Here is a 15,247-nt window from a genome sequence, read left to right as displayed (position 1 = left end):
AAAGACTATATTTAGTGTGATCGGGAGAAATGACCCAACGTCTGCTCTGATTGGTCCACAGGCTCCAGACATGGTGCAGACACACTGTGGGCAGATATTGAACACTAAAACGTGCAGATATTGAACACTAACACGTGCAGATATTGAACACTAACACGTGCAGATATTGTATAAAGTATGTGGTAATATTGGTATTCCTTAAATTACACTTGTTGAATTTGTTTGTAACATTCTCTACATTTGCTTTTCACTTTCACTCTTTACATTGTTGTCCTACTTTGTATTGCAGCTGCTGTTTAATAAAGTCTACAGGCTATATATAACTTATAAGAAATAAATAAGGATTAAGTCATATCTGCAGACAGGATAAATAATATGGAGCGGTGGCGCCGTCTGGTGGCCGCTCGGGGTGTGGCTCCCCATTGGCTGTAAGCAATTATTTATACATTTTTTTGCACATTTTATTTTTGCATATTTTCTATAGTTTGCCCCTTTGCATTTTTTATTATTTTCCTTTGAATATTTGCCTTGTTTAGATATTAGCATTGTTTTTACTAAACTTGTATTTATTTGATATATTTATATGTATTTTAGTAACCCGCTTTACATTTGCTATGAATAATAAATGGCGCCGTGTCGCCCTCTGGTGGCTGCTGGTGGTGGTGGTATTGCTCTGTAGACATCTATGACACTGCACGCAGTGACGCAGAGCCACGTCGACGCAGCAGTGGGCGTGGTTGAACCCACCCGGAAGTACTTCCCCACATGTGTTGTGTCACGTGTCTGTGTGACCCACGTGTATCTCTGAACAGCAACATGGCCGCCTGTGTGGAGGAGCTGCTGGCGAAGGCTCAGCGCGATGAAGAAGAGAAGCTGAAGAGCATCACTGTGACCAAAGAGCTCGAGCTCACCTTCGATGTAGGCCATCTGCTCGCGTGCGACTCTAATCGTGTGGAAGCGCGCTCTCTAAAGGAGGATAAAGAGCAGTTTCTGCGCTCACTGGCACGAGACAACACGCAGCTGCTCATCAACGAGGTGTGGAAGCTGCGCGCGGAGCGGCTACAGGAGGCGCTCGTGGTCAAACTGCCCGAGACACACACTCCGCTGCCGCGCGCCAAGCCGCCACCGAAGGTTCGTGCCATTACCAAGTGGGAAGAGTTCGCGAAACTGAAGGGGATCCAGAAGAGAAAGAAGACTAACTTGGTGTGGGATGCGAGCGCTAAGGACTGGAAGAGGAGGTGGGGCTATCAGAGGGGGGGCGACGACACGAAGGAATGGCTCATCGAGGTTCCCGTCACCGCTGCGAACACCGAGGACCAGTTCGAGAAGAGGAGTCACGCGAAGAAAGAGCGCGTGGCGAAGAACGAGTTCAACAGGCTGAAGAACATCGCGAGGGCGCAGAAGATCAAAGTGCCAGGTGAGTTTTATACCTGTGGATACCCATAATGCATCTGTGTGTCTCACTGTACATCTGTGGATACCCATGATGCATCTGTGTGTCTCACTGTACATCTGTGGATACCCATGATGCATCTGTGTGTCTCACTGTACATCTGTAAATACCCATGATGCATCTGTGTGTCTCACTGTACACCTGTAAATACCCATGATGCATCTGTGTGTCTCACTGTACATCTGTGAATACCCATGATGCATCTGTGTGTCTCACTGTACATCTGTGGATACCCATGATGCATCTGTGTGTCTCACTGTACATATGTAGATACCCATGATGCATCTGTGTGTCTCACTGTACATCTGTAAATACCCATGATGCATCTGTGTGTCTCACAGTACACCTGTAAATACCCATGATGCATCTGTGTGTCTCACTGTACACCTGTAAATACCCATGATGCATCTGTGTCTCACTGTACACCTGTAGATACCCATGATGCATCTGTGTGTCTCACTGTACATCTGTAGATACCCATGATGCATCTGTGTCTCACTGTACATATGTAGATACCCATGATGCATCTGTGTGTCTCACTGTACACCTGTAAATACCCATGATGCATCTGTGTCTCACTGTACACCTGTAGATACCCATGATGCATCTGTGTGTCTCACTGTACATCTGTAGATACCCATGATGCATCTGTGTGTCTCACTGTACACCTGTAGATACCCATGATGCATCTGTGTGTCTCACTGTACACCTGTAAATACCCATGATGCATCTGTGTGTCTCACTGTACATCTGTAGATACCCATGATGCATCTGTGTGTCTCACTGTACACCTGTAAATACCCATGATGCATCTGTGTGTCTCACTGTACACCTGTAGATACCCATGATGCATCTGTGTGTCTCACTGTACATCTGTAAATACCCATGATGCATCTGTGTGTCTCACTGTACATCTGTGGATACCCATGATGCATCTGTGTGTCTCACTGTACATATGTAGATACCCATGATGCATCTGTGTCTCACTGTACACCTGTAGATACCCATGATGCATCTGTGTGTCTCACTGTACACCTGTAAATACCCATGATGCATCTGTGTGTCTCACTGTACACCTGTAGATACCCATGATGCATTTGTGTTTATACAGGAGTACCTGAAGATACCCACAATGCATCTGTGTAGCTACATGCATATCTTTATGGCCTTTTTTACTTTCCAGAGTATTTTTAGGGCATTCACAATATAGTTTGACTTAATTTAAACATAAGTAAAACATCAAATTGGCCCAAAAATATCCAGTTACGTGGACATCTTAATTACACTCCGAGTGGTTACTGTTAGAAACTCTCCCCGGTCCCCATCACACACAGAGCATCCTGAGCAGTGTCCTTCACATGCTGATACCCAAGAGAGGGAGTCACACAGGCACAAGATGGAGGAACACGGGTTCTGACTTTTTCTCAGAATACTTAAAATGTTAATAATCGCTGGTCCCCGGATTGAGCCTCAGGATCCATGTGTTTGTCTGATAAATGCTAAAGACCTGGAAGACATTACCCTCCTCCTGCGGCCTCGGCATCATCCCGACCTCAGATACACATAGTAAACAAGTCTCTTCAATCACGTGTATTTCCACAGGTGCTGAAAACCGCTCTTAAAAAGCATAACCTAGACCAGGGGTAGCCCACACGGTGCCCGCGGGCTCTCAGTCGCCCGCAGGGGCAACGTGAGTCGCCCGCCGGGCATGTTCTAAAAATAGCTCGCCAAGAAAATCCAAAATGTATAAAATACACAAAACAAAAAAGGAAATGTAATTAAAAGAATCTACTCCATGCATAAAGGAAACCTAAATCATAGCGAACTCTATCTACTTACTACAACTCTATCTATCTAACACCGCTCCTCCCCCACCCCACAATGAATATCGACCAATCGCGTTCTTGCTTGATTTGCGGGACCAGCGTTGCAAGAAAAGCAATGCAGCACCTCCCCGCTAATTTTCCTTCTGGCAGAATCTACACACAGTGTGAGAAAAAGGTTTTACAGAGTACTTGTCCATGGACAAGTGAGTTTGGCAATGTACTTGTCCGGATACATTTTTCACTCGTCCAGAATTGACAAAAATTGGGGCCACTGGAATCTTCTTCTTCCTCATCGTATTTTTTACATTTTCCCACGGTATTTACAACACCGCTAACGTAAGTGAGCGGTAAGATGTTACTGCATCACACATAGGGTTGGGTATCGTTTGGATTTTAACGATTCCGGTTCTGCTTTTCGATTCTGGTTATTTTCGGTTCTCGGTTCCGGTTCTTGGAGAGGGTAAATCAGTCCCATGACAAACTGGGAGAAACATATATTTATGAAAACATTAAGTCAAATCTGTATTCCTATTTACAAATCACTTCATACTGTTGAATTTCTTACGGTTATTGAATACAATTATATAAAAATAATCTCTGCATTGTTTAGTTAGTTCTAAGTGGTGCAGTCTGAGAATGTACAAAGACTCCAGCTCATTCAAAACTCTGCAGCTAGACTACTGACGAATACCAAAAGGAGGGAACACGTTAGTCCTGTCTCAGCTACTCTACACTGGCTTCCTGTAACTCTCAGAATTGATTTTAAGGTACTTCTCCTCACATACAAGGCTCTAAAAATGGACAAGGACCCAGCTACATGGCTGACTCTCTGATGAACTACACACCTGCCAGAACACTGCGATCATCAGATGCAGGTCTGTTAGAGGTCACCAGAAAGAGTCATAAGAAGATCGGTGAAGCAGCCTTTGTAAACTACGCCCCACACTGTGGAACACGTGACCCAACAATATTAGGGAAGCCAATACATCAGGCATTTTTAAAAGGCAGCTTAAAACCTCTCTCTTTACCAAAGCACTTGACTGATTTTACTCTATTATACTGCACTATTCTCTGTGATTGACATTGCACTATTTCTCTGTTTTATTCCCCATGTTTTTATTTTTAATTATTTTATCCCACTTTATGCTCTTGCTGCTTGTTTTACACAGATGTTATGTCTTATTTTGTACTGATGTAAAGCACTTTGAGCTGCAATCCCCTGCATGAAAGGTGCTATACAAATAAAGTTATTATTATATTTATAGCCTATAGGCCTAGCGCTTTTCTACAACTCAAAGACACTTGCACGCTTACACATGTCCTGCAATACACATGCTGCAGCTGCCCAGCTACTCACTGTTTGTAAAAGTTAATAAATAGTATAAATAGCATTTCAATAATGTACTTTCTATACCCTGCTTCATAAACAATACTGACATCCCTGTGCTCCTCCGAGCCTGGGGGTCCGGGGATGTGAGGACAGCGCGAGGACACAGACAGGGAGGCTGCTTCACTTCATAAAGGAAATGGTGGTCAATATTAACAACACAGGAGCTAAAACACTTAATAACCTTCATTACGTGTTAGAGAGAGAACATAAGAACGTTTGACAAAGATGAGGCTGTTAACGGGCAGCAGATCCGCTGTGTGTAGAGAGAGAGAGAGACGCTGAGCTGCACCATGCAGCGATCAGCTGATACGGAGCATAGAGAGAGAGCTGCAGTCCGCGGGGCTCGGCCTCCTGTCCTCACAACTCTTATTAATCCCGGTACCGGACAATTGTTATTTGTTCCTACTCGGAACCGAGTTTTGCTTCCCAACCCTGCCACGGTGCTACACTTCCCGCCCCGCCCCCGTCTAACTGTACAGAAAGCGGCGAGATGCATTTCCTTAGGAATCGACAAGCAGAACCGAAACTAACATTTCTAAACGAACAATGGCGGACACGGACAATTTGCGAATGAGTTCTGCCTTTTGTAACTGAATGTATCAATAATTTGTCAATAAATCGGGGCCAAAAACGTCACTTGTCCGCCGGACAAGTCAATTGAAAGATCTACTTGTCCGATATTGTAAATAACACGTCCCGGACGGTGGGACGTGTACTTTTTCGCACACTGACACATCAGCCCGTTGAACAGAGTCATGCAGCCGCTACAACGCATGAGGGGCGGAGCTTCACTCTGTGTGTTCACCCTGCATATTTATTTATTGCACTTGACGCACACACACGCATGGCGTAATCTCCACTGGGGACGGGGGGGGACATGTCCCCAGCACTTTTCGAAATCCCGTTTGTGCCCCCACTTTACAAATATGTTTATTATAATTTTTTAATGCACGCCATCATCGCCACGGAGGAGCACACAGCGTGTGCGTGTGTGTGCGTGCGTGCGTGTGTGTGTGCTCGCTCAAAGTGCACCAGATTGATCCATTTTTTTAAAAAAATCTTCCCCGGGTGCATGCCCCCGGACCCCCCTGGTGGAGGTGAGGACCCGCCTAGAGGAGGTGAGGTCCACCCCCAAATAAAGCAGGTTAAATAATTAAATTGCTACATGTTATAGTAACCACTGCAAACGGGTCCCACAGACCCAAACAGCACACAGAGGTTAAAGGTCAGCACATCATAATGTTAAAATGTGCTAAATATATACACTGCAAAAAAAGAGGAGTAAAAGTAGCTCACGACTTGTTTTATTTTTTGAAAGTCGCCCTCATCCTCAAAAAGGCTGGAGACCCCTGACCTAGACAAAACCACAATGAATAACTACAGGCCGAAATCAAACCTTCCCTTTTTAAGCAAACTGGTTGAAAAAGCAGTTTCTCAACAGTTGAGTCATTTCATGTTTCTAACTGACGGTTTCAACGTGTTCCAGTCGGGCTTTCGACCGAACCGCAGCACTGAGACTTCACTTGTTAAGGTCTTAGTGAAGTCCATTTGAACGCAGACCGTGGCAGAATATCAGTGTTGGTATTATTTAGGGATGCACGATATTGGATTTTTGAAACCGATACCGATAACTTCCTGCTTCTCAAGACCGATACCGATAACCGATAATAAAAAATTACGCCACTAATTATTTTAACGCGATTAACGCATGTGTATTTTTTTTTTCTCGGCCGCCCCGTAGTTTCAGAGCGCATCGAGTTTAAAATACCGTCTACAAGCTGATGCTGACAGCCCCGCTCCTGCTGTCCGCTTGTGGCAGACCACACTTCCACGCTCACCGGCAGGCACCGACTGGCCATCGGGAGGACCGGGAGGGTGGGTGTGTGTGTGTCTGTGTGTGGTCCGAGCGAGCGAGAGAGAGACCTTACGTGCATTGTTGTTGTTAGCATCTGGTGCTAGCTAGCTGCGCTAACGGATATAAGGAGCTGTTTAAATGAAGGAGCGACATTTCGCCATAACTGCGCCGAGCACTTGACTTGATGCAGGAAGCAGACAGCGGGACGTTGTAGGAGAAGTCAGCACACTCAGCAACATGATTGCAGCTCCGGTTCGAGCATATGCCTTGAGTTGCACATAGCTCCAACTCGCGCGCAGACACACACACACACACTGTATTGTATTATTGTCTTCGTACGCTTTTAACACACCATCGTAGCGATGGCGATGTTTCAGGTGCCGTATTAGGGAGCGCTGGATTTGTGAAGAACTTCCCTCTTCCTAAACCACTAATACCACAGTACTGGCAAAACGGGAGGAGCCGAGTGAAAAACAAGCGCCCCTCATCCCAATCCACCCACACCGCAGGATTTTTTCTTTTTTTTACCCAAAAAATATATTGTATATTATCAGGGCTATTAATACTGGTATCGGGATGACATCATAATTCCTAATATTTGACCGATATTATTATTATCGTGCATCCCTAGTATTATTAGATCTCAGCGCTTTGATACAACATATTGCTAGACCGTCTTGAAAGCTGGGTGGGAGTTTCAGCAACAGCTCTAAACTATTTTAGTTCCTACTTGAAGGACAGAACAAACTTTGTCTCAATAGGCAATTACAAATCAACCCTGATAAATATGTCATGCGGGGTTCCTCAAGGCTCCATCTTAGGACCTTTGCTTTTTAATATTTATATGCTACCTCTGGCTGAAATTATTAAAAAGAGCAATCTAAGCTATCACATCTATGCAGACGACACCCACATTTATTTTAAAATCACACCGGAAGACTACTCTCCGATTAGAACACTGCGCAAGTGCATTGAGCGCATCACTGACTGGATGACTCAGAACTTTCTCCAATCGAACAAACAAAAAACTGAGATCATTGTTTTTGGAGCGAAGAAGGACCGATTAAAAGTGATCACAGAGCTTCAGTCGGCAGACTACGAAGTGACTCGCAAAGCCAGACATCTGGGTGTAGAGATGGACTGAGACCTGCATTCTAACAGCCACATTACAACAGTCTGCTTATTCTGCCTGTTTTTAAATGCCTTTTTAATAATGTATTTATGCTCAGGGTTTCCCACACATAGACTATACTTGGGCGGGCCGCCCAGGTATATTAACGGCCGCCCAAGTATATTTCGCGACCCATTAGGTTGTTTTTTTTGAAAATAATTTAAAAAAAAATATTCGTCCGTGACCACGACGCCATCTGCGATCGATTAACTTGTGGACAATGATCCCTCGCTCCCTTGCACTGATCTCGCCTCCTTCTGGCCTGTTAAGTGGCCTGCCTCACACAGGGGGACTGGCTGTCCACATGATGTGGCCTGCCTCACACAGGGGGACTGGCTGTCCACACGATGTGGCCTGCTGACACGGCCACTGTCATACAGATCATAAATCAGAGCCCTTGATTGAACTTGTGTCATTCAAGCTCGGGATAAGCTCAGCTCAGTGAGGTAAAGGACTCTCTGAGTGTTTAGATAGTTAACTTAGTCTAAGCTCTCAGTGGGTCTCAAACGGTTTGGTCACCAGTTATGTAAACACATATTTCCATTTGAGAGGGTAGTGATTGGTCTAATGGATCGTGAGGTGGGCTGAAGATCGGAAGGCTGTGCCCTTGAGCAAGGCACTGAGCCCTCAGTCACTCCAGGGAGGATGTCCCTATGATCGGTCATTATAAGTCGCTTTGGATAAAGGCGTCAGCTAAATGAAATGTAATGTGAAGATTAGTAAAATATGCATGAATAAATAAATAAAAAGTTAACTGGGTGAAAAAAGGCAAGATACACTTTTAAAACTTGTTGAGAGAAAACTAGTCTTTGCTGCTGCCTCAAAGAGGAGAGGGGGGAGAGGAGGAGGGGGGAGAGGAGGGAGAGGAGGGAGAGGGGAGAGGAGGGAGAGGAGGAGAGGAGGGGAGAGGAGGGAGAGGGGGAGAGGAGGGAGAGGAGGGAGGAGAGGGGGAGAGGGGGGAGAGGAGGGAGAGGAGGAGAGGAGGAGAGGAGGGAGAGGAGGGAGACAGGAGAGGCTGGTTCAGGAGCACAGACACACTCACAACTATAAATGAACCAAAAATAAATTAACAAGTTTCAGTGTGTTCTTCATATTGAAATGGGATGTTGTTGGTTATGGCCATGATTGTATGATTATTGAAATGCATACAGTTCTGTTTAATATAGCTGTTTCCATAGATCTAGTCTCTTTATTTCCCCCTCAAAGTGCACCAGATTGATGCATTTAACTCCAACATAAAAAATAACATCTTACCGGGGGGGGGCATGCCCCTGGACCCCCATAGAGGATTTGAGGTCGACCCCCACTAAAAATCACATAGATAGATTCCTAAATACATTTATAAATACATTTATTTTTTTAAAAGTAACCCATTTCCATATGTTCATGTGTGGGTAGTAGATTTAAACTATAGGGCTATCATTATGGGCCCTGCCTGTACCTGTTCGCTCTGCCATCGCGTGAAGGGTCTGCCAACAAGCGACCAACAGAAAGGTTCATGTTATTGCACACCACCCCCCCCCTACCACCACTACCGCTATTTCAGATCTGTGGGAAACAGATCTGTGGGAAACACTGGCAGTTAATGGACCAGCACCAGAGGCGTTCTCATACACACAGGCGTTGGAGCTGTTCTTCATGAAATCCCAGAAGGATGAAGTGCTCTGACAAACAGTGCCATGTTTGCGCAAAATGATTATACAGGAATGAAAAGTCAATAAATAAACATGTTGTTAAAACAGCTACAGCTGATAGCTTTGTTAGCATGCTGCTCTCATGTTCACAGCTACAGCTGATAGCTTTGTTAGCATGCTGCTCTCATGTTCACAGCTACAGCTGGTACCTTTGTTAGCATGCTGCTCTCATGTTCACAGCTACAGCTGGTACCTTTGTTAGCATGCTGCTCTCATGTTCACAGCTACAGCTGATAGCTTTGTTAGCATGCTGCTCTCATGTTCACAGCTACAGCTGATAGCTTTGTTAGCATGCTGCTCTCATGTTCACAGCTACAGCTGATAGCTTTGTTAGCATGCTGCTCTCATGTTCACAGCTACAGCTGATAGCTTTGTTAGCATGCTGCTCTCATGTTGGAGGAGGACTCAGTGTTTTATAACCCTCAGTCGACAGTGTTTCGTGGAGGATGAATGGATATGAGTGTAATGCCCTCTCTGCTTCTCTGCAGGCGTGGGTCTGACCCCGGTGGTTTCTCAGGGGAAAGATGATCTCTCTCGGGCCGTCAGCGTCGCTCGGACCTCCACAGCCTCCGCCGGGCGATTCCAGGACCGCCTGCCCAAAGAAAAGGCTCCGAAGAACATGGGCAAGAAGAGGAAGTTCGATGCGGTCATCGGGAACTTTTCCTCCGAGAAACAGAAGCAGCTGGACCTCCTGAAGCTCATGGACGGGAAGAGGCCCAAGCTGGACGTCACCAAGGCCGTCAACAAGCAGATGAGAGAGGAAGATCAAGAGGAGGCTCAAAAATACAAGAAGGGGAAGAAGGGAGGAAGGAAAGGAGGAGGAAGCTTTGGAGGAAAGGGAGGAAAGGGGGGAGGAGGTAAGGGAGGAAAGGGGAAGGAAGGAGGAAGCTTTGGAGGAAAGGGAGGAGGAGGCGGCTTTGGAGGAGGGGGAGGAAGCTTTGGAGGAAAGGGTAAGGGAGGAGGAGGTATGGGAGGCAAGGGGAAAGGAAAGGGAGGCAAGCCAGGGAAGGCTAAAGGAAAAGGAGGCAAGGGTGCAGTAGTAGGAGGCAAGAGGAGAGGAAAGCCTGGAAAACGCTGAGAAGGAAAACGTGAAGAAAGTGGACTCTTATTTAGAAACAGGAAGTGACTGCGTGTCTTTAGAAACAGGAAGTGACTGCGTGTCTTTAGAAACAGGAAGTGACTGCGTGTCTACGTGGACTGAGGAGACGCTGAGGACATCAACAGGAAGTGACTGGTGACGCAGACAAACTGCAGACTGAGTGAAGCTCCTGTTTCCATTTAATGACGTCTTTACACCCTTTTTACTTTGTGGCAGCAGCCGTCCTGAGTTCAGTGGTTTGTGTCAAGTAGGGCTTTACCTAGGCTTTACACGCACACACACACACACACACACACACACACGCACCCCATGTGTGTGATGACCTTATTTCACATGCAGCCCTTCTTCCACGACTCACTGTGATCCTTGTTGCTCTGTTGTATCTACGTGTTCCCGCACGAGGAGCGGAGGCTCTGCTGAACAGCTGACACGTGATATTCTGTGACTTGTTGACATGAAAAACCAATAAAATGTGTTTTAGAACTGGAGTGTGGGTCCTCTGAATGCTGGAGTGTGGGTCCTCTGAATGCTGGAGTGTGGGTCCTCTGAATGCTGGAGTGTGGGTCCTCTGAATGCTGGAGTGTGGGTCCTCTGAATGCTGGAGTGTGGGTCCTCTGAATGCTGGAGTGTGGGTCCTCTGAATGCTGGAGTGTGGGTCCTCTGAATGCTGGAGTGTGGGTCCTCTGAAAGCTGGAGTGTGGGTCCTCTGAATGCTGGAGTGTGGGTCCTCTGAATGCTGGAGTGTGGGTCCTCTGAATGCTGGAGTGTGGGTCCTCTGAATGCTGGAGTGTGGGTCCTCTGAAAGCTGGAGTGTGGGTCCTCTGAAAGCTGGAGTGTGGGTCCTCTGAATGCTGGAGTGTGGGTCCTCTGAAAGCTGGAGTGTGGGTCCTCTGAATGCTGGAGTGTGGGTCCTCTGAAAGCTGGAGTGTGGGTCCTCTGAATGCTGGAGTGTGGGTCCTCTGAAAGCTGGAGTGTGGGTCCTCTGAAAGCTGGAGTGTGGGTCCTCTGAAAGCTGGAGTGTGGGTCCTCTGAAAGCTGGAGTGTGGGTCCTCTGAAAGCTGGAGTGTGGGTCCTCTGAATGCTGGAGTGTGGGTCCTCTGAAAGCTGGAGTGTGGGTCCTCTGAAAGCTGGAGTGTGGGTCCTCTGAAAGCTGGAGTGTGGGTCCTCTGAATGCTGGCGTTCAGGTGTGTGTTACCTGTTGAGAGACTCGTTGTCTCGTGTTGCTTCAGACACGATGCAGCACTTCCTGTTGACGTCATTGCATTCGTCAGGAACATGAAATGCATCTTTTCTCTGGAGATACGGAACAACATGAGGGAAAGGATTTCCCTTAAGCCGTAACCTTAGGGCTTAAGGGAAAGGGTTTCCCTTAAGCCGTAACCTTAGGGCTTAAGGGAAAGGGTTTCCCTTAAGCCCTAAGGGGTTTCTGAAACCTCTCACAGGTCATTACATATTCATGACGTCTGATTGTCTGGCCGAGTGATCTCGTTGTTATTGATGGGTGATATTTAATCGCTGACACAAGGTGTGTGTGTGTGTGTGTGTGTGTGTGTGTGTGTGTGTGTGTGTGTGTGTGTGTGTGTGCCATCTGCTGAGCTGCTCCTCTTTGTCCCTGCTCACTGGGGAACGCACAGAGGATAACCTCCACATCAATCTGGAGGTGAGGGCACGGACCCTGCGGCAGATGGTCGCAGAACAATGGGTCTTAGACACGCACACACGCGTGGTGACATCTCAGAGGTCAACGGGTTCAAATACTTCATACATGTCGAGTTAAAGGTTTGTCCAGACGAGAGGGGGAGAGTCTGGAGGTAGGTGTGGTGCGAGGTGCGAGAGCGTGTACAACCTGATGTGCATACATTTACACTTGTATAAAATATCCACGTAACTGAACCAAATTTCACAAGAAAAAAAAAGTTTTGTAGAAACCAAATGAACTTAGTGATGAAATGTTCACTTGCAGAAAAATACATATTTTTTAAATATATTTTCCATTACAACTGCAACTTGGTTTTTACAACCTCTCAAATCAGTCATTACAACTTGACGACCCGCTCTGTGGCGGCGCCAGCGTGTGGCCGGGCTAGGAGGCTACAGCCATGCCAAGAAAGGGCTTAGCCCCAGCGTGAAGAATGATCTTGAAGTAAGCAAATTAAATAATAAGCTAAATGTTGAGAACACGGCTTCCGAAAATATACGGGTCGTGTCCACAACACACAAACTGATCCTTCTGTTGCAACAAGTGCACGTTACTGACGCAATATGGTTGAGACCATTCGGGCTTGTGCTAGAAGAGGGGTGCAGGGAATAGTCCAAGTAGTGGGGGAGTTGTATCCACTAAAGGTGTTATAATATCAGCGCGGCCGCGGTCAGATCAAAACGCCTCCCAATGCAATTTGAATAGACCTACAGCCAATCAGAGCAACGAAACGTTGGGTCTGTGTCATGCCTTACTGAGTGAGATCAGTCGGAACCGCCGTTCAGTATCCCCATTGGATCTCCAACGTGTGCTATCACACGTCACGTTCACAGTGATCCCTTTTTATTTACTACAAGACAAATGTGTCGTTTTATTTCATACAGGTCCATTTTGATTGAGACGGGGACATAATCTAAACCTCAAGGGGGCGATAGAGCATGTATTTAATTACATTGCAAATACTGACTTGAGCCCCACCACTGTAGGTTAGCCCAGCACCGTATAGATAGAATTTATATCTATCTAGCTATAGCGCTGGGCTAGCCCGACCATAGATTACCCAACACAAATACTCTGGCGCCGCCACTGGTGGCAGTCTACATCGACGAGTTTGCGCTTTTGACTTTTGCTACACTTCTTGCGATAAATGTGTCGCAAAAGTAATTTTCACTGTAGATGAGGGGGGAGCGAAGGGGCGGAGCTATCGGAACGACGAGGCTCGGGTCAGGCTAACGGTCCGTGTCGCTGACATGGCGCGTCATTCAACGGTAAGTTTTGCCCATTACTTGCCCAGTATTACTTTGAATATTATTATTGTGATTGAGGATTAAATCCGCTTTGAAGACCACCACTTTATATCGTGCAGTTTAGCGGCAAAATAACGTTTGGCACGAACGGTTGATAGCCGTTTATGAAAATAAAACCAATTGAACTGTACTGAAATAATGACACGTTTTATAATTGTCTTGGGCTCCTGCTGTGTTTTTAAAGCCTTTGTAAATTATCCATGCTATTTTCTATTTAGCTAACGTCGAAGTAGTGTATGTGAAATCAACCTCACAATAAGATGTGCATATTACAATTATTAATGTCATATTTCAAGATGATGACTTAGATATTACGATATGGTTGGTTGAGCTGGAGCATTATCGAGCTTACACGTTAACGTCACAGTCATCTGAAGAGCGAACCCAAACCTTGTTGTTGTTATTAATTGCATTACCAAATGGGTATCAAATACACAGTAACCTTGGTAACACAACTTCCAAAGTTACAGTAAAATAAAAAGGACCCTGACTCGGACAATACACAATCCAACATGTTCAACAGAAGAGAATCAGTGATATTGTTTGTACACATGGTACTTTACATATGTATATATATATATATATATATATGTGTGTTTAAGGTGTCCAGGTGATGCAGACAGGCTGGACCAGAGAGTGAGAGACAGAACTGGACTCCTCACAGCAGTGAACTTCAGCTCAGGTACAAAGACTCTTTTTTCATACTGTACAAAGAATCAAGAAAGATATTGGTTTAAATGAATGAAGTATTGACTTGAATACACTGATATACATCCATTAAACAATACTAAATACTAGATCACCTACACATCAGTTCAGTTCAGGGGTTTTTCTATGCAAAAAGTCACATTTAGATATTTAGCAATATGACTTTGTCAGCTTTCTAATGTAATGTATTGAAGGCAGAGATATTTAACACATAGTGAGAACTGCTGCTATTTATCTCTCTATTGTCTGTAAAACGTGGTAAAAGATATTCTCTCAGTGAGACAACAGAGCAAGCTTCTACAGCTGCACTACGTTTTGTAACAGTTACATATTATTTTGATAATAACATATATTTCAATGTTGATGAACTTCATACTGTTCATTCATAATCTGATAATCTTTGTAACTCAGTTGAAATAAAAAAAAAAACATTACAATTACAAAATAATGATATCTCCAGCCCCTAAACACACACACACACCGCTTTCATAAATAACACACTCGTTCTGCAATAATATGTTTTATGTTTCCTGTCATTTTTGTTAGGAAAGGACATGCCTGGAAGACACGACATGTTCTCCTTCTCTGAGGGTCCAGAAGAACATCCAAGAGGATCATTAAGAGCTGATGCTATGAGATGTTAAGACCAGTACAGGACATTCACTAAGAAACTACTTTTATTGTAAACACAGTCAGCTGATCGAATGCAGCTATTTCCACATCTACACTCCATCCGCTGATTATTTCTATTCGCCTCGCTTTCTGAGCTTCACATCGCTTGTGCCGCAGAGTTTGCAACGTCACAAATAAATGGGGCCAATCTTCAGTCAGATGTGAATGTGTGATCTAACATGTTCAGTAAGAATAATGGACAAAAGGATGCAAATACAATTTATTGAAATGTGAACCAAAAGTTAATCAAATGTTTTAAATAAAAAGCACATATGGAGTAAACCTATTAAATGTATAAGTAAACACATTTAGTCAAATAACGTGACAGACTAGGCCTGTGCAGTTGGTATCAGCTGTGCCCAGCATGGGCTCC

General features: G+C 45.2%; 1 protein-coding gene across 1 annotated transcript; it reads left to right on the top strand.

The window, feature by feature from the left end:
* Positions 1–770: 770 nt before the first annotated feature.
* On the top strand, positions 771–10,971 carry rrs1 (ribosome biogenesis regulator 1 homolog). The gene is made up of 2 exons (XM_071202306.1): positions 771–1,417; positions 9,878–10,971. Exons 1-2 carry the CDS (start codon positions 817–819, stop codon positions 10,465–10,467), a joined length of 1,191 nt encoding a protein of 396 aa, XP_071058407.1. The 5' UTR covers positions 771–816; the 3' UTR covers positions 10,468–10,971.
* Positions 10,972–15,247: the final 4,276 nt, after the last annotated feature.

The sequence above is a fragment of the Pseudochaenichthys georgianus genome, unplaced genomic scaffold (assembly GCF_902827115.2).
Source record: "Pseudochaenichthys georgianus unplaced genomic scaffold, fPseGeo1.2 scaffold_2157_arrow_ctg1, whole genome shotgun sequence".
Taxonomy (NCBI): Eukaryota; Metazoa; Chordata; class Actinopteri; order Perciformes; family Channichthyidae; genus Pseudochaenichthys; species Pseudochaenichthys georgianus.
This window is presented reverse-complemented; position numbering and strand designations above follow the sequence as displayed.

Bases quoted from the DNA above. Each gene is read 5' to 3' on its own strand.
- rrs1 (XM_071202306.1), top strand. From the start codon at position 817: ATGGCCGCCTGTGTGGAGGAGCTGCTGGCGAAGGCTCAGCGCGATGAA. The intron at 1,418-9,877 runs GTGAGTTTTATA...GCTTCTCTGCAG, and splicing joins GCAGAAGATCAAAGTGCCAG to GCGTGGGTCTGACCCCGGTG.